Here is a 26,908-nt window from a genome sequence, read left to right as displayed (position 1 = left end):
TTTACAATTTCAAACCAACATATTAAGTCCAGCTCCTTCCTCTTATGACAGGACTGCAATGGAATGTGCATGAAATGATGTATGTGTAGACATTAATAAGGATGACGTCCTTTACAGTATTTAAAACTGGAGAGGCCACCTCACGTAATCGCACTAAACTACATCAACACACATATCTGTAGGAAAGGTGTGACCGGCAGACCGTGATTCAGATGGAGGTTGGAGGTCAGCCTCCTCCTCCCAGGCAGCTTGAGTGTTCGGTCATTTGTTCCACAATCCCAGTAATATTGGCACTAACAGGATGCGCTTGGTTACAATTAAGAAGGGCTTAGAATAGTGACTTTCACATGTACCACAGATTTACTTAACTACACAACTCAAACGGACATTCATCAGCTCACACCGCGTGCTGTGTCCCCCGGGACTGGGGTGGGATGGGGTAATCGATGTACTGTCGATGGGGGGAGGAGGGGGTATTATCGATGGGGGGGGGGGGGGGATATCGACGTACTATTGATGGGGGAGTGGGGTATTGATGTACTATCGATGGGGGGGCGGGGGGTATTGATGTATAGGTGGATGAATCAACTGCGCAGATAGCAGTTAACGGATACGATGTGATTGGCATCACGGAGACATGGCTCCAGGGTGACCAAGGCTGGGAACTCAACATCCAAAGGTATTCAGCATTTAGGAAGGACAGACAGAAAGGAAAAGGAGGCGGGGTGGCGTTGTTAGTTAAAGATGAAATCAATGCAATTGTAAGGAAGGACATTAGCTTGGATGATGTGGAATCGGTATGGGTGGAGCTGCGGAATACCAAAGGGCAGAAAACGCTAGTGGGAGTTGTGTATAGACCACCAAATAGTAGCAGCGAGGTTGGGGACAGTATCAAACAAGAAATAAGGGATGTATGCAATAAAGGTACAACAGTTATCATGGATGACTTTAATCTACATATCAATTGGACTAACCAAACTGGTAGCAATGCGGTGGAGGAGGATTTCCTGGAGTGTATTAGTGATGGTTTTCTAGACCAATATGTTGAGGAACCAACCAGGGAGCTGGCCATCCTAGACTGGGTATTGTGTAATGAGAAGGGACTAATTATCAATCTTGTTGTGCAAGGCCCCTTGGGGAAAAGTGACCATAATATGGTAGAATTCCTCATTAAGATGGAGAGTGACACAGTTAATTCGGAAACTAGGGTCCTGAACTTAAGGAAAGGTAACTTCGACGGTATGAGGCGTGAATTAGCTAGAATAGACTGGCAAACGATACTAAAAAGGGTTGATGGTGGATAAGCAATGGCAAACATTGAAAGATCATATGGATGAACTTCAGCAAATGTACATCCCTGTCTGGAGTAAAAATAAAAATGGGAAGGTTGCTCAACCGTGGGTAACAAGGGAAATTAAGGAAAGTGTTAAAGCCAAGGAAGAGGCATATAATTTGGCTAGAAAAAGCAACAAACCCGAGGACTGGGAGAAATTTAGAATTAAACAAGAGGAGGACTAAGGGTTTAATTAAGAGGGGGAAAATAGAGTACGAGAGGAAGCTTGCAGGGAATATGAAAACTGACTGCAAAAGCTTCTATAAATATGTGAAGAGAAAAAGATTAGTGAAGACAAACGTAGATCCCTTGCAGTCGGATTCAGGTGAAATCATAATGGGGAACAAAGAAATGGCAGACCAACTGATCCAATACTTCGGTTCTGTCTTCACGAAGGAAGATACAAATAACCTTCCGAAGGCACTAGGGGACAGTGGGTCTAGTGAGAAGGAGGAACTGAAGGATATCCTTATTAGGCGGGAAATTGATGGGATTGAAGGTTGATAAATCCCCAGGGCCTGATAGTCTGCATCCCAGAGTGCTCAAGGCCCTAGAAATAGTGGATGCATTGATCATCATTTTCCAACAGTCTATCGACTCTGGATCAGTTACCATGGACTGGAGGGTAGCTAATGTAACACCACTTTTTAAAAAAAGAGGGAGAGAAAACGGGTAATTATAGCTTGACATCAGTAGTGGGGAAAATGTTAGAATCGATCATGAAGGACGAAATAGCAGCGCATTTGGAAAGCGGTGACAGGATTGGATCAAGTCAGCATGGATTTATGAAAGGGAAATCATGCTTGACAAATCTTCTGGAATTTTTTGAGGATGTAACCAGCAGAGTGGACAAGGGAGAACCAGTGGATGTGGTGTATTTGGACTTTTAGAAGGCTTTTGACAAGGTCCCGCGCAAGAGATTGTTGTGCAAAATCAAAGCACATGGTATTGGGGGTAATATACTGACGTGGATAGGGAACTGGTTGGCAGACAGGAAGCCAGGATAAATGGGTCCTTTTCAGAATGGCAGGCAGTGACTAGTGGAGTGCCGCAGGGCTCAGTGCTGGGACCCCAGCTCTTTACAATATACATTAACGATTTGGATGAAGGAATAGAGTGTAATATCTCCAAGTTTGCAGATAACACTAAACTGGGTGGCGGTGTGAGCTGTGAGGGGGACGCTAAGAGGCTGCAGGGTGACTTGGACAGGTTAGGTGAGTGGGCAAATGCATGGCAGATGCAGTATAATGTGGATAAATGTGAGGTTATCCATTTTGGGGGAAAAAACACAAAGGCAGAATATTATCTGAATGGCGGCAGACTAGGAAAAGGGAAGGTGCAGCGAGACCTGGGTGTCATGGTTCATCAGTCACTGAAAGTGGGCACGCAGGTACAGCAGGTGGTAAAGAAGGCAAATGGTATGTTGGCCTTCATAGCTAGGGGATAGAAGCAGGGAGGTCTTATTGCAGTTGTACAGGGCCTTAGTGAGGCCTCACCTGGAATATTGTGTTCAGTTTTGGTCTCCTAGTCTGAGGAAGGATGTTCTTGCTATTGAGGGAGTGCAGCGAAGGTTCACCAGACTGATTCCAGGGATAGCTGGGCTGTCATATGAGGAGAGACTGGATCAACTAGGCCTGTATTCACTGAAGTTTAGAATGATGAGAGGGGATCTCATAGAAATATATAAGATTCTGACGGGACTGGACAGGTTAGATGCGGGAAGAATGTTCCCGATGTTGGGGAAGTCCAGAACCAGGGGACATAGTTTTAGGATAAGGGGTAGGCCATTTAGGACCGAGATGAGAAGAAACTTCTTCACTCAGAGTTGTTAACCTGTGGCATTCTCTGCTGCAGAGAGTTGTTGATGCCAGTTCACTGGATATATTCAAGAGGGAGTTAGATATGGCTCTTACGGTTAAGGGGATCAAGGGATATGGAGAGAAAGCAGGAAAGGGGTACTGAAGGAATGATCAGCCATGATCTTATTGAATGGCAGTGCAGGCTCGAAGGGCCTATTCCTGCACCTATTTTTCTATGTTTTTATGATCGATGGGCGGAGGGGGGCGAGTGGTATTAACGATGGGCGGGGGGTATCGATGTTCTTTCGATTGGGGCAAGTATTGATGTACTATTGATGGGGTGGGGTATTGATGTACTGGGGGGGGGGGGTATCGAAGTACTATCGATGGGGGGAGGGGGGGGTTGCCTTCTGTTGTGGCTGTTCTTTCTGCAGTTTTAGTGAAATGCTGTGACACATGTGAAAGTTTCGTATTGTGTGAAAATACACGTCGCCCCATCATCTCGTTTGTCATTTCAATCACTTGATTTCCACCTCATCACAGACCTTCCCTTTTGTTCTTTCCTAGTCACCTTTTGCTGAGTTCTGGACTAGCATAAAAGCTGTTCATCTCCAATGGCTTCCAGCTCTGGTGAAGGGTCATTAATCTGAAACGTTAACTCGGTTTCTCTCTCCACAGATGCTGCCTGACCCACTGAGAACTTCCAGCATTTTCTGTTTTTATTGCAGATTTCCAGCATCTGCAGTATTTTATTTTTTTGAGAATAATTATAGAAAATAACACAGGAACAGGAGTAGGCCATTGAGCCCCCTCGAGCCTGTTCCGCCATTCAATGAGATCATGGCTGATCTGAATCCCAACTCCACCCACTGTCCTGGTTCCAAATCCCTGAATATCCTGGGCTAGCAAAACAAATCTAGCGATCTCGGATTTAAAATGATTAATTGAGCTAACAGAGTGCCACACTTCTACCACCCTTTATGTGAAGCAGTGTTTCCCAACTTCTCTCCTGAATGGCCAGGCTCTGATTTTAAGGTTTTAACTCCTTGTCCTAGACTTCCCTAACCAGCAGAAACACGTTCTCTCTCTCTCTACCCTGTTAATTTCTTTCAAAATCCTACAAACTTCCCTTAACCTTCTATATACTGGGGAATATAAGCTTACTTTATGTTATTTCTCCTCATAAATTAATCCCATAAAGCCTGCCTTTTTCAATTGGGGCTGTTGGACTCAAGGGTGAAGTGCCGGTGATTACAGGCTAGTTACGACTGGTGGGAGTGATGAATTAAGAGCATCATACAAGCAGTGTAGTGGTACGTGGGAACAAGGGTTCACACTACCTGGGTACCTCGCCATTCTTTCTGGGCTGTCTGTGAGACCAGCACAAGGATATAAAAGTTAAAGCAGTTTTCTGTTGCGCATGTATTGTAAATTGTGTAAGGGGATATTAAAGCAAGGATATAGTCACTGGAAAGTAAAATAGTAGCCATACCTGTAAAGAACTGGAATATGTCAGTTAGGTCACTTGTGTTTAGGGGAATGGGAAGAGTTTTATGACGGCAATAAAATAATTAGAACAGTTAAGTGCCTGGTTGTTTAGTTTGTGTTAATTGGCTGGCATCTTTGATGTAGAATGAATTATTGGTACAGGTTGAACTTCCCTTATCCGAAATCCTCGGGACCTGGCCTGTTCTGGATAAAGGATTTTTACGGACAAGGGATGGTCACGTTAAATTGGATGATACAGATATTGAGCAAGGGGCTATCGGGGCTGGCTGGCTTGGGGCTGGGAGTGCGTCAGAGAGATCATGGGGCGGTGGATCGCGTGGTCAGGCCAGCGATTGCGGGAGTCGGCAGCGAGGAAGGACTTCAATTTGTTCATATCGGAGTTCTGCGCATGCGCCACCCGGTGGCCGGGAATGGTTCTGGATGAGGGGTGGTTCTGGATAAAGGAGTTCTGGATAAGGGAGGTTTAACATGTAGTATGCATGTAGTGATCAAAGGTAAAGAACAGTATAAGAAATGCAAGGGGACAACTGTTTAGTAGCTCATACTGGAATCGTGGTAGTGTGATGTCTCAGCAGCTTGCTCTCATACTGGAGTGGTGTAGTTTGGAAAGACCAGAGCTCTCACACTGGTTTTGAGAAGTATAAAAAGGTGCACTCATATTGGTTGTGGATGGTATGAGGTTTCTATAAAGTTCCGATCCTGCATTGCTACAACTGAATGGGCCCAAGTTTCCACAAGAAAAAAAACGGGCGCCCCTCCGAGCTGGGCGCCCGTAATTCACGCCTAAAAAAATCCTCGGTATTCTCCACCGACTTACAGGTCCTGTGGCCCTTGGCGCAGCCAGCACGAGCTGTGGGGGGGGCGGAGCCAGGTCCCGGCGCTGAAAACAGTGCCGGGACCTCTGCACATGCGCGCTACAGTCGGCACGCAAGTGCAGTAGCTCCAGGCGCCGAACTGTGTGGGAGGGCCCAAAGCACGCAGCCCCTAGCCCTGGTCCAATGGCCTCACTGGGGCTGCGTGAATAAGGCTCCTCCCACGGCCAGCTCCTGCTCCCCGCCCCCGACACCCGCTCCCCCCACCGACCAGACCCGACACCCACTCCCCCTCCCCCCCGCCGACCAGACACCCGCTCCCCCCTCCGCCGACTCGACACCCGCTCCCCCGCCCCGACACCCGCTCCTCCCCCCCGACCCGACCCGCCCCCCCCACTGGACCCGACCTCTCTCTCTCTCTCTCTCTCCTTCTCCTTCCCCCTCCCGCCGCTCAGCTTTCTCCTCCTCCTCCTTCCCCCCCCCGCCCCGCTCAGCTCAGCGGCACGAACAGCTGCAGAATTCTCTCTGGCTGAAGCACTTTCACACAGGTAGGAAGATGGTTTATTTAATCTTTTCTTGGCTTATAAATGTTTATTCAGGTTGGATTTATTTGTATAATATTTGTAGAAGTATAAATAAGGATTTATTGTCGAATTTAATGAGTTCCTTTCCCCCCCACCTCGTTCTGGACGCCTAATTTGTAACCTGCGCCTGATTTTTTAATGTGTAGAACAGGTTTTTTCAGTTCTACAAAAATCTTCACTGGCGCCATTCTACTTTAGTTTGGAGTACATTTTCACTGTGGAAACTTTCAAATCAGGTGTCAGTGGCCAGACACGCCCCCTTTTGAAGAAAAAATTCTGTTCTAAACTAGAACTGTTCTACCTGACTAGAACTGCAGAAAAAAAAATGTGGAGAATTGCGATTTCTAAAATAGTCCGTTCTCCACCAGTTGCTCCTAAAAATCAGGCGCGAATCATGTGGAAACTTGGGCCCAAAGTGTGTAATCTAGAACATAAGAATTAGGAACAGGAGTAGGCCATCTAGCCTCTCGAGCCTGCTCCGCCATTCAACAAGATCATGGCTGATCTGGCTGTGGACTCAGCTCCACTTACCCGCCCGCTCCCCATAACCCTTAATGGTTAAAAATTTATCTATCTATGATTTGAATACATTCAATGAGCTAGCCTCAACTGCTTCCTTGGGCAGAGAATTCCACAGATTCACAACCCTCTGGGAGAAGAAATTCCTTCTCAACTCGGTTTTAAATTGGCTCCCCCGTATTTTGAGGCTGTGCCCCCTAGTTCTAGTCTCCCCGACCAGTATAAACAACCTCTCTGCCTCTATCTTGTCTATCCCTTTCATTATTTAAAATGTTTCTATAAGATCACCCCTCATCCTTCTGAACTCCAACGAGTAAAGACCCAGTCTACTCAATCTATCATCATAAGGTAACCCCCTCATCTCCGGTATTAGCCTAGTGAATCGTCTCTGTACCCCCTTCAAAGCTAGTATATCCTTCCTTAAGTAAGGTGACCAAAACTGCACACAGTACTCCAGGTGCGACCTCACCAATACCCTTACAGTTGCAGCAGGATCTCCCTGCTTTTGTACTCCATTCCTCTCGCAATGAAGGCCAACATTCCATTCGCCTTCCTGATTACCTGCTGCACCTGCAAACTAACTTTTTGAGATTCATGCGCCACAGCATGTTGTAATTTCTCCCCATTCAAATAATATGCCCTTTTACTGTTTCGCCCCCACCCCCGCCAAGGTGGATGACCTCACATTTTCCAACATTGTATTCCATCTGTCAAACCTTAGCCCATTCACTTAACCGATCTAAATCTCTTTGCAGCCTCTCAGTCCTCTACATAACCCACTTTCCCACTAATCTTTGTGTCATCTGTAAATTTTGTTACACTACACTCTGTCCCCTCTTCCAGGTCATCTATGTATATTGTAAACAGTTGAGGTCCCAGCACCGATTCCTGTGGCACACCATTAACCACCAATTTCCAACCCGAAAAGGACCCATTTATCCCAACTCTCTGCTTTCTGTTAGCCAGCCAATTCTCGATCCATGCTAATACATTTCCTCTGACTCCGCGTACCTTTATCTTCTGCAGTGACCTTTTGTATGCCACTTTATCGAATGCCTTTTGGAAATCTAAATACACCACATCCATCGGTACACCTCTATCCACCAGGCTCGTTATATCCTCAAAGAATTACAGTAAATTAGTTAAACATGATTTCCCCTTCATGAATCCATGTTGCGTCTGCTTGATTGCACTATTCCTATCTAGATGTCCAGCTATTTCTTCCTTAATGATAGCTTCAAGCATTTCCCCACTACAGATGTTAAACTAACTGGCCTATAGTTACCTGTCTTTTGTCTGCCCTCTTTTTTTTTTAAACAGAGGCGTTACATTAGCTGCTTTCCAATCCGCTGGTACCTCCCCAGAGTCCAGAGAATTTAATGAATGCATCTGCTATAACTTCCGCCATCTCTTTTAATACCCTGGGATGCATTTTATCAGGACCAGGGGGCTTGTCTACCTTGAGTCCCATTAGACTGTCCGCCACTACCCACCCTAGTGATAGTGATTATCTCAAGGTCCTCCCTTCCCACATTCCTGTGACCAGTAATTTTTGGCATGGTTTTTGTGTCTTCCCCTGTGAAGACCGAAGCAAAATAATTGTTTAGGGTCTCAGCCATTTCCACATTTCCCATTATTAAATCCCCCTTCTCATCTTCTAAGGGACCAACATTTACTTTAGTCACTCTTTTCCGTTTTATATATCGGTAAAAGCTTTTACTATTTGTTTTTATGTTTTGCACAAGTTTACTTTCGTAATCTATCTTTCCTTTCTTTATTGCTTTCTTATTCATTCTTTGCTGTCGTTTAAAATTTTCCCAATCTTCTAGTTTCCCACTAACCTTAGGCTACCTTATAAGCATTGGTTTTTAATTTGATACTCTCCTTTATTTCTTTGGTTATCCACGGCTGGTTATCCCTTCTCTTACCACCCTTCTTTTTCACTGGAATATATTTTTGTTAAGCACTATGAAAGAGCTCCTTAAAAGTCCTCCACTGTTCCTCAATTGTGCCACCGTTTAGTCTGTGTTTCCAGTCTACTTTAGCCAACTCTGCCCTCATCCCACTGTAGTCCCCTTTGTTTGAGCATAGTACGCTCGTTTGAGACACTACTTCTTCACCCTCAATCTGTATTACAAATTCAACCATACTGTGATCATTCATTACAAGAGGATCTTTTACTAGGGGATCATTTATTATTCCTGTCTCATTACACAGGACCAGATCTAAGATAGCTTGCTCCCTTGTAGGTTCTGTAATATACTGTTCTAAGAAACAATCCCGTATGCATTCTATGAATTCCTCCTCAAGGCTACCCCGTGCGATTTGATTTGACCAATCGATATGTAGCTTAAAATCCCCCATGTTTATGATCTAGTGTTTAAACTAATGAGACGACACTCGCACGTACCAGCAGGTCCAGGAGCTCCAGCTCTCGTTGTTTCCTCTCTTTCAGCAGCTGCTGCAGGAGATCACTCAGCGCCTGCCGCTCAGCCTCCAACATTTCCTGTCACGTGACAAAAGAGGCAATGACAAGAAATACGGTCTCACGCGAGACAGAACAAGAAAAGTTTCAGGGAATCATGTTGCGCGAACAATGGCAGCTGACAAGAGAAAAGCCCGGAGGAAAACTACCCGAGAAGTGGGAGCAGCTCTGAAGAGACCCCTCTGGAAATGTGCAGCGTGGCGAGGGGGGAGTTTCAGATACTGGTCAAAACCAGAGGAGACGGAAGGAGTGGAGGCAGACCAACGCAGCGGGGAAACGGGGAGAGTGCGTGGGTCAGAGGCAGACAGGCACTTTCCAGGGACAGCGCAGAACGTGAGCAGCTACGAGGACTCCCCAGGGGCGAGGGAGCAAGCTTCAATGAACTGATAAAAACAGGGAAAGCCCTGGCTGAGCTGAGAGGAAGAGCTGGGAATGAAGGCTGGTTTAAAAAAAAACACAATGATGCTGTAATTACTGAGATGCTGAAAAGGACTTGGGGGCATGAGTTGGGGAAGGGGCAAAGGAGGAGCGAGGGGACACACAAGATGAGAAAGCAACAGATAGCAAGCAACCCTTTTGACAAAAGAATATAAGCTGCAGAATGAAGCCATCGAACAAGTTGGAAAAGGAGAGTAAAACCTGTAGTGAATCGTTGCCCAAAGACCCAAGACATAGCGATAGCGATACTATCACAGCTCTCGGGCTGTAACACAACATTCAGGCTCACCCAGATCCTGTGCTGCTTTGAATGATCTCCCATTGATGCTGGGACTGTGGGTGTGTATCGGTGAGATTTTCGCCCTACCAGAAGATTCTCCATGTCACCCTCTCTTCTGGCTAACTCGATCTGTGTCAGCTGCATTAACTCATTCTCAATCAATTTGATCTGAATGATTCAAAACAAAACAAGAAATAGAATGGGTTGATTAGAAACATGTAGATGAGGGGAGGTCTGTTTACAACCCGCCAGCAGAGTGCTGGAGGGCTAAACAGTAACAGAAATCATTCCCACAAATGCCAGATGGGATGGAGGATGAGGCGATTGCTGAGATGCAGGGAGCAGGCTGACTGCGCTGGGGACACACTTACACTACAGGTGGATCGTGAACCAGTTTAACTTCGCATCAACCCTGCAGGTACAGTAAATGTAGCACCAATCCAGTGTCAGGGCCCGATACCAGATCGAAGCGAAGTCAGACTCCCTGCAGACATGGGTGGGCCTTCAATCCAGATTAACATCACATTTAGTGCTAAGGGGAATGTTAAATGGGAATATATAACTGCACCCAGAGACTCTTCATATCAGTAAATGTGTACGACTGTCGAGTGAAGTTTCTGCCCTATATCCGTCTACTCCCACCTCCATAACATCGCCCATCTCTGCCCCTGCTTCAGCCCATCTGCTGCTGAAATTTTGATCCATGCCTTTGTTACCTTCAGACCAGACTATTCCAATGATCTCCTGGCCGGCCTCACACCCCTCATGCTCCAAACATTTCAGCCCATCCAAAACTCTGCTGCCGGTATCCTAACCCCCACCAAATCGCACTCATCCATCATCCCGGTGCTTGCTGACCTACATTTGCTCCAAGTCCCCCAACAAATTTACATTTCTCATCTTGTGTGTGTTTAAACCTCTTCATGGCCTCGCCCCTCCCCATCTCCTCCAGCCCTATTACCTCCCTCCCCCTGACCCATTGTGCACCATAGCCCTCCCATTGCCCCACCGGGTCCCAGGTTCTGAAATATCCTCCCTCAACTTCTCGCCACATTTTAAGACCCTCCTTAAAAATCCACCTCTTTTACCAGCTTTTGGTTTCCCCTCCTGACATCCCCTTCTTTGGGATGGCGCTCATATTCCCCCTTGCGCCTCGGGACATTTATTCGAGGCTAAAGGCGCTTTATACAGATGCAAGCTGCTGTTGATCAAGTTAAATGGAAGCAACAAAAGTAAATATGAAGAATAGAAAAACGTCCTGAAATTTCCTGCTAGAGGCTTGATCCCACCCCACCTGCGGGAGACCATCTCTACCCCAGAGTGGCATAGCATTATCAGCTTTAGTGTAGTCGATAGGGTTTAGGAAAATCAGTTGAAAAGCTACTTTACCAAGTGCCACTTTTAGCTGTATTTGCCATGCTGCTCCCACTTTGTCCAGCAATCAGTGTTTTCTCACACACTAGGTGTGTGTCAGTTTGGCTCCAAGGTACCACTCTCACCCGAGAGTCAGGTCGTGGGTTCAAGTCCTACTCCAGAGACTTGACCACATTAGCTAGGCTGATATTCCAGTGCACTACTGAGTGAGTGCTGCACTGTCGGATGTGCTGTTTTTCTGAGTTAAACGGAGGTTCTGTCTTCCCGTTCAGGCAGACATTAAAAGGGTAGTTTTCTGACTTTGAACACCCGTCAGGGAGCCGCAACCACCAGGAGAATAGTGGAAATTCAGGTGTGTAGTGCATGAATATTCAACCATGTTGGAAAATAGCCCCTTATAGATCCTGCAGCATTATTTGACGAATAGCTGGGGATTCTTTCAATGCCCTGTCCACAGTTCCTTTCTTCACCTTCAAACCCCTCCCCGTACCCCCTCCAGATTAACAGGTCATCGCTGGTTGTGGGATCCTGCTGTGTGCAAAATGGTTGCCTCATTCACCTACATAACAATAGTGATTGTGCTTCAAAGCTTTGGGATGTTTGAAAGTGAGAAGGCACTGTATAAATGCAAGTGCTTTCTTGTGATGGTGCCAGGGGAAAGACTGTACCAGCAAGTCCACACTGGTTGTTCTGAGTAGTGCCTGTAACATAGGCAGAGCTCCACATTAATCAGAGCTGCAGCACATGCAACATAAAGCCTTTGAGACAACAAATCTTACACTAACAATGTTCGGATACTACTTTCGGCTGTTGATCAAGCTCTGGATAAGCGTTTCGAACACACATCACATTTTATTAATTGAAGCGGTATCAAGGTGTAACGTGCTGGGTAGCAAGTTCAAAGGGTAAAGCACGAGGATTACTTTGACACAGGCAGCAGATTGAGTGCTGTAGTGGAGCCTTTGATCTAAGGATTTGGGGCGGCGTGGGGGGGGGGGGGGGGGGGGGGGGAGAATGCAGGAACAGTACCCACCAGCAAGAACAGTCCGCAGCCCCAAGAGAACACGTCACCCAGTCAGAAAGAGACCATCAATCCAACTGCATAAGGGCTGCTCCCCACACTGAACAAGGAAGGGAAGCAGAGGGATGTGGGGACGAGGCAGACAATAGAGAGAGGCAGACAAGGGGTACAGTAGCATAGCGGTTATGTTACTAGAATAATCATCCACAGGTCTGGACTAATGATCCGGAGACATGAGTTCAAATTCCCCCACAGCAGCTGGGGAATTTATTTTTAAATTAATTAATTTCATGGCGAGAGGGATGGAGTACAAAAGCAGGGAGGTCCTGCTGCAACTGTATAGGATATTGGTGAGGGCGCACCTGGAGTACTGCGTGCAGTTTTGGTCACCTTACTTAAGGAAGGATATACTAGCTTTGGAGGGGGTACAGAGACGATTCACTAGGCTGATTCCGGAGATGAGGGGGTTACCTTATGACGATAGATTGAGTAGACTGGGTCTTTACTCGTTGGAGTTCAGAAGGATGAGGGGTGATCTTATAGAAACATTTAAAATAATGAAAGGGATAGACAAGATAGAGGCAGAGAGGTTGTTTCCACTGGTCGGGGAGACTAGAACTAGGGGGCACAGCCTCAAAATACGGGGGAGCCAATTTAAAACCAAGTTGAGAAGGAATTTCTTCTCCCAGAGGGTTGTGAATCTGTGGAATTCTCTGCTCAAGGAAGCAGTTGAGGCTAGCTCATTGAATGTATTCAAATCACAGATAGATTTTTAACCAATAAGGGAATTAAGGATTACGGGGAGCGGGCGGGTAAGTGGAGCTGAGTCCACGCCCAGATCAGCCATGATCTTGTTGAATGGCGGAGCAGGCTCGAGGGGCTAGATGGCCTACTCCTGATCCATGTTCTTATGTAAATAAATCTGTAATGGTGACCATGAAACTACCGAATGATTGTAAAATCCATCTGGTTCAGTAATGTCCTTCAGGGAAGGAAAGCTGCCGGTCTGGCCTATACGTGACTCCAGACCCACTGAAATGCCACTCAGTCAAGGCTGCGGCTCAACATCACCTTCGAAGGCAATTAGGGGTGGGCAATAAATGCTGGCCTTGCTGGCGACGCCCACATCCTGAGTATGAATTTTTTTTAAAAGTCGAGAGGGGGACAGACAGAGAAAAGGAAAGAGAAAGAAAAAGAGTGGTCGTATGAAAGGACTGCAAATGAACGAAAAAATGATAAAGAAAGAGAGAAAGAGAAAAAGAAAAGAGCGAGGGCCTCGAATGTGATTCGAAGTCACGTGAGCTACCAGCCAGTTGATGTGCTCAATGCCTGATTTTTCTGGTTGTGGCTAATGTACACGGTGAGGCGAACTGGCAAAGTGTGCCGCTCCCCCCCCAGCCCCACCGATTGGGGAAATCTGGGTTGTGCAGGGCACTGTCACTTGCTCAGAAACTGACAGTATGCTCGCTCTACCACTCCTCCCCAACCATCACATAGGCAAGAAAACACCGTGAGCTGGTTTCCAAGCGATGACCGAGTTCCACCACTACCCCGGGACTGTGCTCACCTGGTCTCGGATGCGTGTGTGTTTGCTGTCCTTCTTCATCTGCAGCACTTCAAATGCCACCTTCTGCATTTCTGCCTGAAAACAGAATTACATAGAATTTATAGCACAGAAACAGGCCATTCGGCCCCGAAGGCATGTGGGAGAAGAAAATCATCTGTAAAATGTCTGAAATCCTTGGCGGATGAGCATTCCTACTACAAACAGTTTGATTTCAAACAGGAAGTGGCATCAAACAGGAAGAGTCATGTTGAAGAACAGTCGAATTTGATTTTAAAACCTGTACCTGGGAGTGCGAACTTGGAACTTAGTCATTTTTTTTTAATAAAGTCCATTGTATTGGAAAATCTCAGTGTTCTTATAAGTCTTCGAAACTCATAGGAAAAAGTCCTACAGAAATGGCGATCATGAAGGGACATTAAGCCAAGAACACAGACTAGGGGAGATGAAAAAAAAAAGGAATGTCTATGGATGAATTGATGGCGAATATATTCACAGTAGAATCAGCCTAACTGACCCAGGGGTACAGGATATAAGGGAGGGGAAAGACCATGTCCAGAAAGCGAGAGTGGACAGAGGGTCCACACACTAAACCGCTGTGGCAGAAGGCAGTGAGGCAGATGGCTCACTGCAGGGAGTCAGATAATAATAGGTTAAAATTGAGACAGCTAGAAGGTGATTGGTTAAAAAGGAAAGCTAGCGATAGAGAAGAAATGGTTAATCGTCTGCTCACGGAGCTGGAAGAGTTGTGAAAGGGCAGAGAGGCCAATAAGCTGGGTAAACTGTGACAGAAAAACACAATAGAATACTTGCAATGCCAGGTAACAGAGTGCTTGAGGTGGTGCGATGAATATAAAGGGGAGTGTAATACAAATTTTAGGCAGGCCCAGGAGGCTGAAGAGACAGCCAGAGAAGTAAAAGCAGTTTTTAAGATGCTGCAAATCCAAAGAGAGAGTGAGACTGATCACACAAGATGAGTGCAGAATATTCAGAAACTAGGCATAAAAAGGGGAATTACTTGCCTAATGAACCCTGGTATGGAACAAGAGTTGGAGGAAAGGGGGGGGGGGGGGGGTGTTTGATGACAGGCACCAGTAGGGGAATGTAAGGCCTCCACTCGAGGTTCTTGCACACCCAGCACCGATGAACCCCATATGGGATCAAAGGTTCGTTCTGCCTGAACAGGATGGCCAACCAGGGGCGTTGCAAAGCAATTAGGTGGCCTCCTATAACACGACCCAGCTAAAAGAAATGGTTCAAGAAGTATCGAAGCTGGGTGTAAGGGGTGACCCTGAGCACAGATTTCAGGAGATCAAGGCGATGCAGAGAAAGGTTGTGAAACAGAATGGGCAGAAGGACCATGCGGAATCCAAAAAGAACTTCAAAAGGTTTTGAAGACAAGATAGGAATTCAGAGAAGAATTGTGTTTCAGTATCTTTATGGTCGGGAAATGTTTTACGCAATTGTTTAAAAGACGGAAAAAAAGCAGATGTTTGGGAAGTGGAACAATTTTCGTTTGTTTGAAAGTCTGTCTTTAAAAGAAAGTTTGTTCTGCTTGTTTTAACTCCACCCATTTTTTTTCCCCCAGTCAAAAGTGATGTATGGAATATAGAGAGGCTCCTTTGTTCTGGAAGAGCTAAGGTTCGAAGTTCATTGCTATGGTGGCTGCTTAAAAAAAAGCAGAAAGGAGTTTGAGAGAGAGATGTTCAGTGGGAATCCAAACCATGGGAATTGTAGGCATATAGCAGAGAAAAGTGCTAAAAAAAAAACTGTAGGGGGAAACAGGTAATGGTACAGATTATAAAACAAACATTAAATGGTAGGACACTGAAAAGTATAGGAGGAACAAAGGGACCCTGGAGTGCAGGTCCACAGATCCCTGAAGGTAGCAGGCCAGGTAGAGAAGGTGGTTAAAGGCATACGGAATACTTGCCTTTATTGGTTGAGGCATGGAATACAGGAGCAGGGAGGTTATGCTTGAACTGTATAAAACACTGGTTAGACCGCAGCTGGAGTACTGTGTGCAGTTCTGGTCACCACATTACAGGATAGATGTAATTACACTGGAAAGGGTGCAGAGGAGATTTACAAGAATGTTGCCTGGACTAGAGAATTTTGGCTATGAGGAAAGAGTGGCCTGTTTTCTTTGAGAACAGAGGAGGCTGAGGGGAGACCTTATTGAGGTGTATAAAATTAAGAGGGGCCTGGATAGAGTGGAGAGGAAAGACATGTTTCCCTTGGCGGAGGGGTCAACAACCAAGGGGCATAAATTTAAAGTAATTGGGGAGAGGTTTAGAGGAGATAGGAGGGGAAATTTCTTCACCCAGAGGATGGTGGGGGTCTGGAACTCACTGCCTGAAAGGGTGGTAGAGGCAGAAAGTCTCACCACATTTAAAAAGTACTTGGATGTGCACTTAAAGTGCAGCAACCTGCAGGGATCAGAAATTGAAAATTGGTTTAAGAAAAAATGGATAAATAGTTATGACTGAATCAAAAGGAGAAAAGGGAAGATCGTGTCTCTTTTCTACTGTTTTTCTTTGATGTTTCAGTGTGAATGTTAAAGTTTTAGAAAAGTATGTGCATGGTTCCTTTGTGTGGCTGTGGCTCCTCCCTCTTTTTCAAGTGGCATTGGTTAGTTTAAGATTGGAGTTATTGAGGTTAATGAACCGACTAAAAACCAGACTTTTATTATGGCCATGATAAAATTCTGGTTGGTGTAAATTGTGTGAAAAGCCATTCATTCCAGATATCACATCAATAATTAATATTTTAAAAATTTCTGACCAATGTGGGGAGAAAAGGATGAAATGCTAATGTTGTGTGTAAGGTTGTTTTACTGAATGTTTATTTTAAAAACAAGACTTTGCAAAAGTAAAAATTTTTTAAAACTTGAAAGGCTGATGTGTGACTGAAACCGACATCGATTGATGGTGTCTGTGTTTGTCAGCTTTTGGGGAAAAAAAGCCAACTCTTTTCACAAGCAGCTGTGAACTCTGTTTTAATTCAGTATGTGACACCTTTTAAATTGCTGAATGAAACTTTAAAGATATTGGAAATTTTCTTAATTTGAAGAGAATATTTGCCCCTGGGGTAGAAGGAATTTTATGATCATGTTACAAATTAACTCCATGGGTTCTTAAGCAGAGTCACAATGGATTCTCTGTTTTAAGTAGGTGACCATCGGGAAGAAGGGGTGGAATTGGCGATGCTTTTTAAAAGGGTTAGTGGATTGTGCCCGAGGGATATCGGAAGGGCACACCACTGTGACCGATTATACCTGGCCCCGAGTAAACCTCGGAGTAGGAGGTGGGAGGATAAGTAATGGAACAAAACTATGCAAGGGTGGGAATGTTTGAACCGCTGTACACAGGACCGTATAATATAGTTAATGAAGCTAGTCCCATGGTATATGCCGTCTGGTTACTACCTAAGAGAATTAAACGGTTTTATATTAAACAGATTACGTTTTTTTAGTCCACTAGTAGGTCACTGAGACCAGAAATGATTGCGAGCATGGTGAGCTGGATTCATCCTCTCTAGTGGGATGAGGAAGAAGGGGCACCCAATCATGCCTGAGAAAATTCAGTTGGATATAATGAACACCAGAAGTGTGACCCCCGGGTGGATGGGACAACATGGGTAGTGCCGGATCTAACTGGGTGTGCTCAAGCTCGGGATATGTTCATTTGCCTCTAAATGTGGTAGAACATGCAGCCCCTGCATGCGGCTTTAATTGAGATGGGATAGCATGGAACCGCACCATGAAGGTAATTGCGGGACAGCATTTTCCCATCCGATCTGCATATAGAGAGAATGGTGAATATTGTGTCACCACCATACACCGGGAATACCAGTACAGTACCAACCAACCTGACTGGTCCCATTGCGACGGTAATTTTTTGCTTTACCCCAGTCCAAACTGAGAGACTTGGGGTGCAGGTTTCATTAAGCGTTTATTTGCGTAGGCAAGTAGATATCGCTGTAAGAGGGGAGTTGAAAGAGTAACTGCCAAAAGATATAATGAATTTGAATAGTTAATTGGGCCAATTGAGGACCAAGGGACATTGGACATTAAGCAACCAGAGGAACATAGGGTTACAACAGCTAGACACAGAGGTAGTATTTACAATACATATGATCGACTTAGCCCGACAATTGGAGACGCATGCTCGAGCCATAAATGATTTCACTGGAGGAGTTCGAAACACATCAGATGAGGCGGCTATGAATGATGCTTGTATAATGTTGAGTTCTTGGATACATCAAGACACACAGACCAATGTGGATAGGATGGCGAAGGGAAGGGTCCCAATCAGGCAAACAGGTGGCCCAACGGTATGAGTCTAACCTCACAACATGTCAGTTAAGAAATCTCACAGTGGTGCATGTAGCCCCTCATGAATGTAATGATACCAGTGATGATGGTCTCATGGGAATAGATATCCGGATGACAATAATGACTGAACCATGGGTCCCAACAAGGGTATACACGGTGCATAATATTGGTTTTAGCCAAGGTGGAATTGTGGTCAAATACACAAACCCACCTAAGTACGTGATGAAACATTGTAAAGTCCAGAGGTCGACGGCGATGTATATGTATGATGCGCTTATGAACAACGAAACTATGTGGTTTTAATGGTAACATGAATTTCTAAATATGAGTGCCAGCTTACAGCCGTAAGAAAGCAGGCTTATACCAATGTGGTGTATAAAGGCACAAGTATCTATTGTCTAACAACAACTGACACACACTATCAGTACAGGCAACACAATGTTACTACTGGTAATGTAAGGAACGGGACAATCAGTAACTAGTGGGGTGTTGTAGGGATCAGTGCTGGGACCCCAACTATTTACAATCTATATTTACGACTTGGATGAAGGGACCGAGTATAACGTAGCCAAGTTTGCTGACGATACAAAGATGGGAGGAAAAGCAGTGTGTGAGGTGGACACAAAAAACCTGCAAAAGGACATAGACAGGCTCAGTAAGTGGGCAAAAATTTGGCAGATGCAGTATAATGTTGGAAAGTGTGAGGTTATGCACTTTGGCAGAAAAAAAAAATCGAAGAGCAATTAACCCAAGGTAGCTCAAATTGAAATTTCGAGAGATAATCTCCTAACTTCTTCATGGAAGACTCATTAATGCGTATAGATTGCTGCACCAACAGAGGGTGAAGGGTTTTATTGACAATTGAGGTTTAATACGTATAAGAAGATAAGAAATAGGAGCAGAAGTAGGCCATACGGTCCCTTGAACCTGCTCTGCCATTTAATACGATCATGGCTGATCCGATCATGGACTCAGGTCAACTTCCCTGCCCGCTCCCCATAACCCCTTATTCTCTGATCAGTTTTGAAACGGTCTATCTCTGTCTTAAATGCATTCAATGACCCAGCTTCCATAGCTCTCTGAGGCAGCAAATTCCACAGATTTACAACCCTCAGAGAAGGAATTCCTCCTCATCTCGGTTTTAAATGGGCAGCCGCTTATTCTAAGATTGTGCCCCCTCGCTCTAGTCTCCCTTATCAGTGGAAACATTTTCTCTAGATCCACCTTCTCAAGCCCCCTCATAATCTTATACATTTCGATAAGATTACTCTCATTCTTCTGAATTCCAATGAGTAGAGGCCTAACCTACTCAACCTTTCCTCATAAGTCAACCCCCTCATCTCCAGAATCAACCTAGTGAACCTTCTCTGGACTGCTTCCAAAGCAAGTATATCCTTTCTTAAATATGGAAACTAAAACTGTACGCAGTATTTCAGATGTGGCCTCACCAATACCCTGTATAACTGTAGCAAGACTTCCTTGCTTTTATACTCCATCCCCTTTGCAATAAAGGCCAAGAGTCCATTGGCCTTCCTGATCACTTGCTGTACCTGCATACTAACTTTTTGTGTTTCATGCACCAGAATCCCCTGCTGTACTGCAGCACTTTGCAATTTTTCTTCATTTAAATAATAACTTGCTCTTCGATTTTTTTTCTGCCAAAGTGCATAACCTCACACTTTCCAACATTATACTCCATCGGAATTGGTGACTCAGATCCAAGATGTGCAGAAAGTTTTGCAGGTGATCAAGGGAAAGAATAAATGAAACCAAGAAGTAATCCTATCAATATTAAATGACACACCCAACTGATGGAGTGGAGTACTAAATTTAGGGATCAATAAAATTGAAGTGGCTCCTTGGCTGAGATTGTGTTGATGTGGGTACAGGTAGCATGTATCATTTTGCTAATGACAGAAGGGATATTGAGAGTTCGGGAGCTACAAGCGGCAGTAACGACAGAAGGATTTTACAAAGGCGATGAGTGTATGGTTAATGAATGATAAGGAGTCATATTATGAATTTGTATATACTTTAATATGTATTTATATGTATCCTTCACTTATGTGATATGTAGAGTTGGTTGGATTATGTACATCTTCTCGCAGTGCTATATCTAGGTGTTTGGTGTGCAAAGAGCTAGCTGAATTGAGGAGGTCTTTTCTGAGTACTATGGAAATGTAGGTATACAAAAGACATTTAAGGGAAGATTGAAGGCTTGTGGGAGTAGAAAATCATCTGTAAAATGTCTGAAATCCTCAGGGGATAGGCATTCCTACAAAAAACAGTTTGATTTCAAACAGGAAGAGACATGTTGAAGGACAGTTGAGTTGGCTAATCAGCGAAATGGTCACGTTCTCTCTGGCCAAACAACTGAATATCTGGCCAGTGCAGTTTTTTTGAACTATAAAACACAGGAAACAAAGGAAATCTTTCTCTTGAGCTTGGAAAAGGATACCGGAAGGAAGGTGTTGGAAGACGGCCGTTGAACACGTAGAAGGTATAGTCAGATGGACTGATCACCCATTGAATTATACTGAGCCAGTTTGAGCAGTTACTGCTGAGAAAGATTGTGCATAGTTAACTTAAGGGCATATATATTACGAAGTTTAAATTGGTTATTGTAATTGTATGTAACCGGCTAACTTAGAGCATAGAAATTGCTTGTATGTACAGATGAATTTGGAATCAGTAAGCTGGAGAATTTGTAGTTTGGTTTGATTTTAAAACCTGTACCCAGTAGTGTTGAACGTTGAACTTGGAACTTAGTCATTTTTAATTAAAAAACAAATAAAATCCATTGTATTGGAAAATCTCAGTGTTCTTATAAGTCTCAGTGTTCGAAACCTGTAGGAAGGTCCTACAGCCCAACAAATCCATGCCGGTGTTATGGCTCCCACCACTCTTAATCTAGCCCCAACATATCCTCCTATTCCTTCCTCCCTCATGTGTTTATCTAGCTTCTTAAATGCATCTATGCTGCTCGCCTCAATTTCTCCCTGTGGTAGCAAGTTCCCCATTCTCACCACTCTCTGGGTAAATAAGGTTCTCTTGGGTAAACAAGAGAGACTGCATCTCAGCACAGACCCAACCCGCCCCTCCAGATCTAAATACAGAATGTTTGAATAAAAAGGAGTCGCATCTAATTCTGTTAAAATAAACCAAGTAAGTTGCGTTAGCAACAACTTTGACTCATTAGCTGTCAATTCTGACCATGGAGAACTCTGGGCAGCTTAGAGCTATCTCATTACACAATGCTCTCTCCCCTAGCTTCAGCTTGGGGACTCTCAGTCAGCCACGATACAATGGGTAGCACTCTTGCCTCAGAGTCAGAAGGTTGTGGGTTCACGTCCTACTCCAGAGATTTAACCACATAATCTAGGCTGACACTCCATGCAGTACGGAGGGGGCGCTGCACTGTCAAAGGTGCCAGCTTTCGGATGACACCTTAAACCGAAACCCATCTGCCTTCGCAGGTCAACACAAAAGATCCCATGGTACTATTTGAAGAAGAGCAGGGAGTTATCCCTGGTGTCCTGGCCAATATTTATCCCTCAACCTCATCACTAAACACAGATTATCTGGTCATTAGAACATTGCTGTGCACAAATTGGCTGCTACGTTTCCTACATAAATGCAAGTTACTATTTTGAAGCCTTTCAAGATGTTTGTGAGAAAGTGCTGCATCAACAAAACTCTTTGTAAAAGGATTTCTCTTTAAAAGCCCTGTTGACCCCCTCAGCCCTGGTCAACATGACCGCTCAGCAACACCCAGAACACCAACTGAGACTTACCTCAGCGAGTATCTGCCCAATGGTCTTATTCTGATCCAACTGCTGCCAGGCCTGGACCTGCTGGACTTTGTCATCCATCTCAGCCATGCTGTAAAACAGGAGCCCAGCTCAGGGTGATAGAGTTCATTGCTAGAGACGTCAGCTGAACAACACTCACACTCATAAGCCCATTACACTCGGTTATTTCATCTAACATCACCTCCCAGTGCTGCTCTGTAGCAGCCAGGAGGGACCCAGCTAGTTGGGCTGACTAGCCTGTTTGTGCTGTAGATTCTATGCAAGACACCGAACGCAGCTGAAGAGATGTCTTAAGGATGGAGGAGCAAGAAAATCTCCCTCATCCCTTCTTCCACCAGTGCTTGTGTTATGTCCCCACCCTTTGTGTATCTCTCCCCTTTCCGTGAAAGCTGCCAGATCAGTGTGGAGGTGGGAACTACCTGTCCACCCCATCAAGCCTCTTTCTCGTCTCCTACTCTATGGTTCATTGTTGGGGGTTCCCTTGTGACTCACCTACAAGTGGAAACACTTCCTCCACGTTCACCCAATTGAACCCCTTCATGATTTTAACTTGGTCTATGCCGGTGTTTATACTTCACACAAGCCTCCTCACACTCCAATTTCCTCTTCCTATCCTGCCCCTTGTATCCCTCTATTCCCTTCTCCCACGTGTAAGCATCAAGACTCCCCTTAAATGTGCTTCAACCATTCCACGTGACAGTGAATTCCACATTCACACCATTTTGTATGTAAATTATTTATTTGATCGGTTAGTGACTAGCTTGTTTTGGATGCTCACATCCACCCTATGGAACCCCATTATCGTTTTAAAGACATCATCAGGTGTCTTTCCCAGCCCGCTCAGTCTTTCCCGATGGTAGGTCACCGGCTGTTATTTTGTTTTTTCCCTCTGCCCCATATTCTTCCCTCCTCCGCTGAAGGTACTGGCTCTCGAGGTTCTCAGCTGCCCTCCAGTCCTTGGGGGCCAGCCCCTCAAACCCACAGCCTTCAATAATGATTCATCCTTTGAAGGCAGGTCTGGACCATTTGGGAGTCACTGGGGTCGTCCCCTTTAACACGTTCACCAGTACGATTGGGCGATCACAAACTGCTTCAGAGCTTGGTTGAATATTTAGGAACAAAACGCAAACCCAATAAGCAAAAGAGCACCGTTGGGCAAGTAGTGGCCCTGCAGCCCCCCCCCTCGCCTTCTTTCCCTCCAGCCCCCACCACCCTCTTTCTTCCCCCCCTCCAGCCCCCCCCCGTACCCTCTGGACGCTGTTGGTCATTCCGTACCTGGAGCTGGCCTCATCCACCAGGTGCTGTCGCCTCGTCTCATAGATCATCTGTAGGAGCTTGTTCATGGAGCTTTCGGTAAGCATCTCCTGCATTGCAGCTGCAAGACATGACCGAGAGAGAAGAGGGCATGAGAACTTGCATTTATATGGTGCCTTTAACACAGTAAAACATCCCAAGGCACTTCACAAAATAGGACACCAAGCTACAAAAGCAAATATTAGGACAGATGACCAAAAGCTTGGTTGAAGAGGTAGGTTTTAAGCAGCATCTTAAAAGAGGAGAGGTAGCGAGGTTCAGTGAGGGAATTCCAGAGCTTGGCCCCAGGCAGCTGAGGGCACAAAGGAAGTGGAGGTTACACAAGTGGCCAGAGTTGGAGGAGTACAGTGTTCTTGGAGGGTAGTAGGGCCAGCGGAGGTCACAGAGATAGGGAAGGTGGAGGCCATGGAGGGATTTAAACATGGAAGTTTGGGGACCAATGTAGGTCAGCGAGCACAGGGGCGACGGGTGAATGGGACTGGTGCGAGTTAGGACACGGGCAGCAGAGAACAGGGAGCACCAGAATGCAACGCAGCGCTAGAGGCAGAGCGCGACAACGTGGCGCACCAACCTGCAATACCACGGAGCGGAGGCTTCGCGGCAACTCACTGCGTCACCTGGTTACATTCCACTCATGTCCTCGCACCCGACGGCCTCTCCCATCAGAGCAGGTTGCCTGAAAAGCCTCTGGCGGGGAGCACCTTGTACTCAGCCCAGTGACAGGACTGCATCGCCTCACAGGTGGGCTTCACTGCTAGGCGGCGGGATGGTAGGATCTCCAAGACACTCGCCACAAGACCGCAATCCCGGCTGAATGGACGAAGATGGCCATTAGTTAAATAAAGACCATCCGGAGCCCCCTTTACTTCACAGAACAGTTTGAAGTTTAGAACACAACCCTCCCCCTCAGTGCCGGGCTGCCGTAGCCCTTTGCTGCGGCCGTTCAGCGGACATGGTGGGATGCTGGGGAGCACCAACGTGGTTACTGCTGCTCCTATTAAAAGACTTGCATTTATATAGCGCCTTTCAGGATGTCCCAACGCCGTGCCCGACTTGTCTCAGTGGGTAGCACTCTCACCTCTGAGTCAGAAGGTTGTTGGTTCAAGTCCCACTCCTTGACTTGAGCACAAAAGCTAGGCTGACACTCCAGTGCAGCACTGAGGGAAAGTGGCATGGTCAGAGGTGCTGTCTTTCAGATAAGATGTTAAACCAAGTGACTGCACTTCAAAAAAGAACTTCATTGGTTATAAAGCGCTTTGGGACACCCAGAGGTTGTGAAAAGCACGAAATAATGCGTCTTTTTTCTTCAAAGCGCTTTACAACCAATGGAGTACTTTTGAAGTGTAGTCACCGTCATAATGTAGGAAATACAACAGCAATTGGGCACAGCAAGGTCCCAGAAACAGCAATGAGATAAATGACAGGATAATCTGTTTTAGTAATGTTGGTTAAGAGATAAATATTGGCCAGGACACCGGAGAGATCTCCCCCGCTCTTCTTGGAATAGTGCCCGTGGGATCTTTTACGTCCACCCGAGAGGGCAGACGGAGCCTCGGTTTAACATCTCATCCAAGAGACAGCACCTCCGACAGTGCAGCACACCTTCAGCACCACACTGGAGTATCAGCCTGGATTATGTGGTTAGGTCTCTGGAATGGAACTCAAATCCCACAACCTTGTGACTGAGAGGCAAGCAAGCCTCTGGGGGAACAGGATGGGCTCAGCGGCTCTCCTCCCTGCCCAAAACGAGGGGCCCCAACGGCCAGTTCGTGCTCTGCCCAGCGGCTCGACAGTGGCGAGAGCTGGAGCCGGGACTGCTCGCATCTCAAGGATATCAGATCCATGCGCAGCAAGGGATTTTAAAACAATACACAATTCGCACCAAATTCAGGAATCCTAAATAAATGAGAAAGAGTCAAGGTCAGGGGTTAAGTGCTTATTTCTGACCTGCCACCTCCTTCTTTCGCAGCCTCTCGTTCTCCTCCTGTGTAATTGCCATCAGCTGCTCCATCCTCAGCCTGTAAGGAGACGGACAGGAGTGAAGGTTTACATCGAGTGAGCATCCCAGCTGACTGGCCGGGAGTTCTTTAACTCAATTAGTAATATTCTCCATTTCAAGGAATTTATCAGTGAGCATTAAATTAAACCCCTCCCAACGGTGCCCACAATAGCAACAGTCTCGAACCTGGGGAGCAGAGATAATGTCACAGGTTGGGATAGGCAGTTTGAGTTCTACACGCCAACACAGAGTTCAACACTGCTCGGCACATAGGGTCCTAACTACAAACAACACAGTAACACGGGGCACTGGGGGATTACTGTGCTACTGTGAGGGGAGCTGGATTAACACCAGCAGAGATACAGTCAGTAACACAAGGTGATGGGGGTGGGGTTACTGAGTGACAGTGTGAGGGAGCTGGATCATCAGTCATCATCATAGGCGGTCCCTTGAACGAGGATGACTTGCTTCCACGAGTTCACAGATGTTTCAATGAGGACCCGATATGCCAGTCCTGAACTCCAATTGAGAGGGTGGAAGACGCCTGTGCATGGATTTTTTTTTAAATGCGTGGTGACCGTTGCACATCAACCACCACACGGGCTTGACAGAGCTCGGCCTTTATCCAGTGGCAAGGGTTAACCACGACGATCGGAGACAAGCAATGCTGCACGGACCTAGTGTGCACAAATTTCACAGCGTGGGCTGGTCCGTGCCGCCCCTGGGCCCTCGGCTCTTCTGGGCTCCGTACCCTCATTCGCCGCACCCCCGCCACGATCTCTCACCGCTCCTCCGCCACAAGCATCAGTAGTGATACAGTCAGTGACACAGGGTACTGGGGGATGGGGTTACTGAGTGACAGTGTGAGGGAGCTGGATTATCAGTAGCGATACAGTCAGTAACACAGGCGCAGGGGGAGGGGGGTGTTACTGAGTGACAGTGTGAGGGAGCTGGATTAACATCAGTCTCTTCTCTTAAGCAGTACCCCGGAGTCAAAGATGACTTGCGTCCACATTAAAATGAGTTCTAAGGTGACTGATGAGACCAATGCAGGATCTGCAGTCTCGGTCACAGGTGGGGCAGATGGTGGTTGGAAGGACATGGGTGGGTCTTGATTTGTCGTTCGCGCCTTCCACTCTTTGTACTTGGCTTCTGTGTGCTCCTGGCGAAGAGACTCGACGTGTTCGGCACCTCCTTGGATGCTTCTCCCCCACTTTGAGCGGTCTTGAGCCAGGGATTCCCAAGAGTCGGTGGGGATGTTACATTTTTTCAAGGAGGCTTTGAGGGTGTCCTTGAAGAGTTTTCTCTGCCCTCCTGGGGCTCGCCTGCCGTGACGTAGCTCGTCCTGATTTCGGCAGTCTTGTTTCGGGCACGCAGACAATGTGGCCCGCCCATCGAAGCTGATAGAGCGTGGTCAATGCCCCGATACTGGGGATGTTGGCGGGCCTATCTTGCCAATGAATTTGCAGGATTTTGCACAGGCAGCCTTCAAGTGTGCCAGTGCAGCCTTCGGCCGCCCGAGGAAAAGCGTGTCCAAAGACCAGGATCTCAAACCCGGCACCAAGCTCATGGTCTACAGAGCAGTAGTTATACCTGCCCTCCTATATGCTTCAGAGACATGGACTATGTACCATTGGCACCTCAAAGCACTGGAGAAGTATCAGCAGAGATACAGTCAGTAAGACAGGATGCTGGGCAGGCGGGCAGGGGGATGAGGTTACTGAGCGAC

The 26,908-nt window shown here is 46.2% G+C and overlaps 1 protein-coding gene across 4 annotated transcripts in view; it reads right to left on the bottom strand.

Moving 5' to 3' along the window:
* lrsam1 (leucine rich repeat and sterile alpha motif containing 1) overlaps nt 1–26,908 on the bottom strand; it is a 73,354-nt gene that overhangs the window by 14,724 nt on the left and 31,722 nt on the right. For 2 of the 4 annotated variants that reach the window (XM_070862877.1, XM_070862876.1), the window contains exons 14-19: nt 25,128–25,198; nt 23,142–23,241; nt 21,849–21,936; nt 13,722–13,796; nt 9,769–9,927; nt 8,967–9,062 (exon numbers count right to left, since the gene is read on the bottom strand). In XM_070862877.1, coding sequence (XP_070718978.1) covers nt 8,967–9,062; nt 9,769–9,927; nt 13,722–13,796; nt 21,849–21,936; nt 23,142–23,241; nt 25,128–25,198 — 589 coding nt within the window. The remainder of the gene's footprint in view (nt 1–8,966; nt 9,063–9,768; nt 9,928–13,721; nt 13,797–21,848; nt 21,937–23,141; nt 23,242–25,127; nt 25,199–26,908) is intronic. The other 2 variants (XM_070862878.1, XM_070862879.1) reach the window with 2 other exon arrangements.

The sequence above is a fragment of the Pristiophorus japonicus genome, chromosome 20 (assembly GCF_044704955.1).
Source record: "Pristiophorus japonicus isolate sPriJap1 chromosome 20, sPriJap1.hap1, whole genome shotgun sequence".
NCBI lineage: Eukaryota > Metazoa > Chordata > Chondrichthyes > Pristiophoridae > Pristiophorus > Pristiophorus japonicus.
This window is presented reverse-complemented; position numbering and strand designations above follow the sequence as displayed.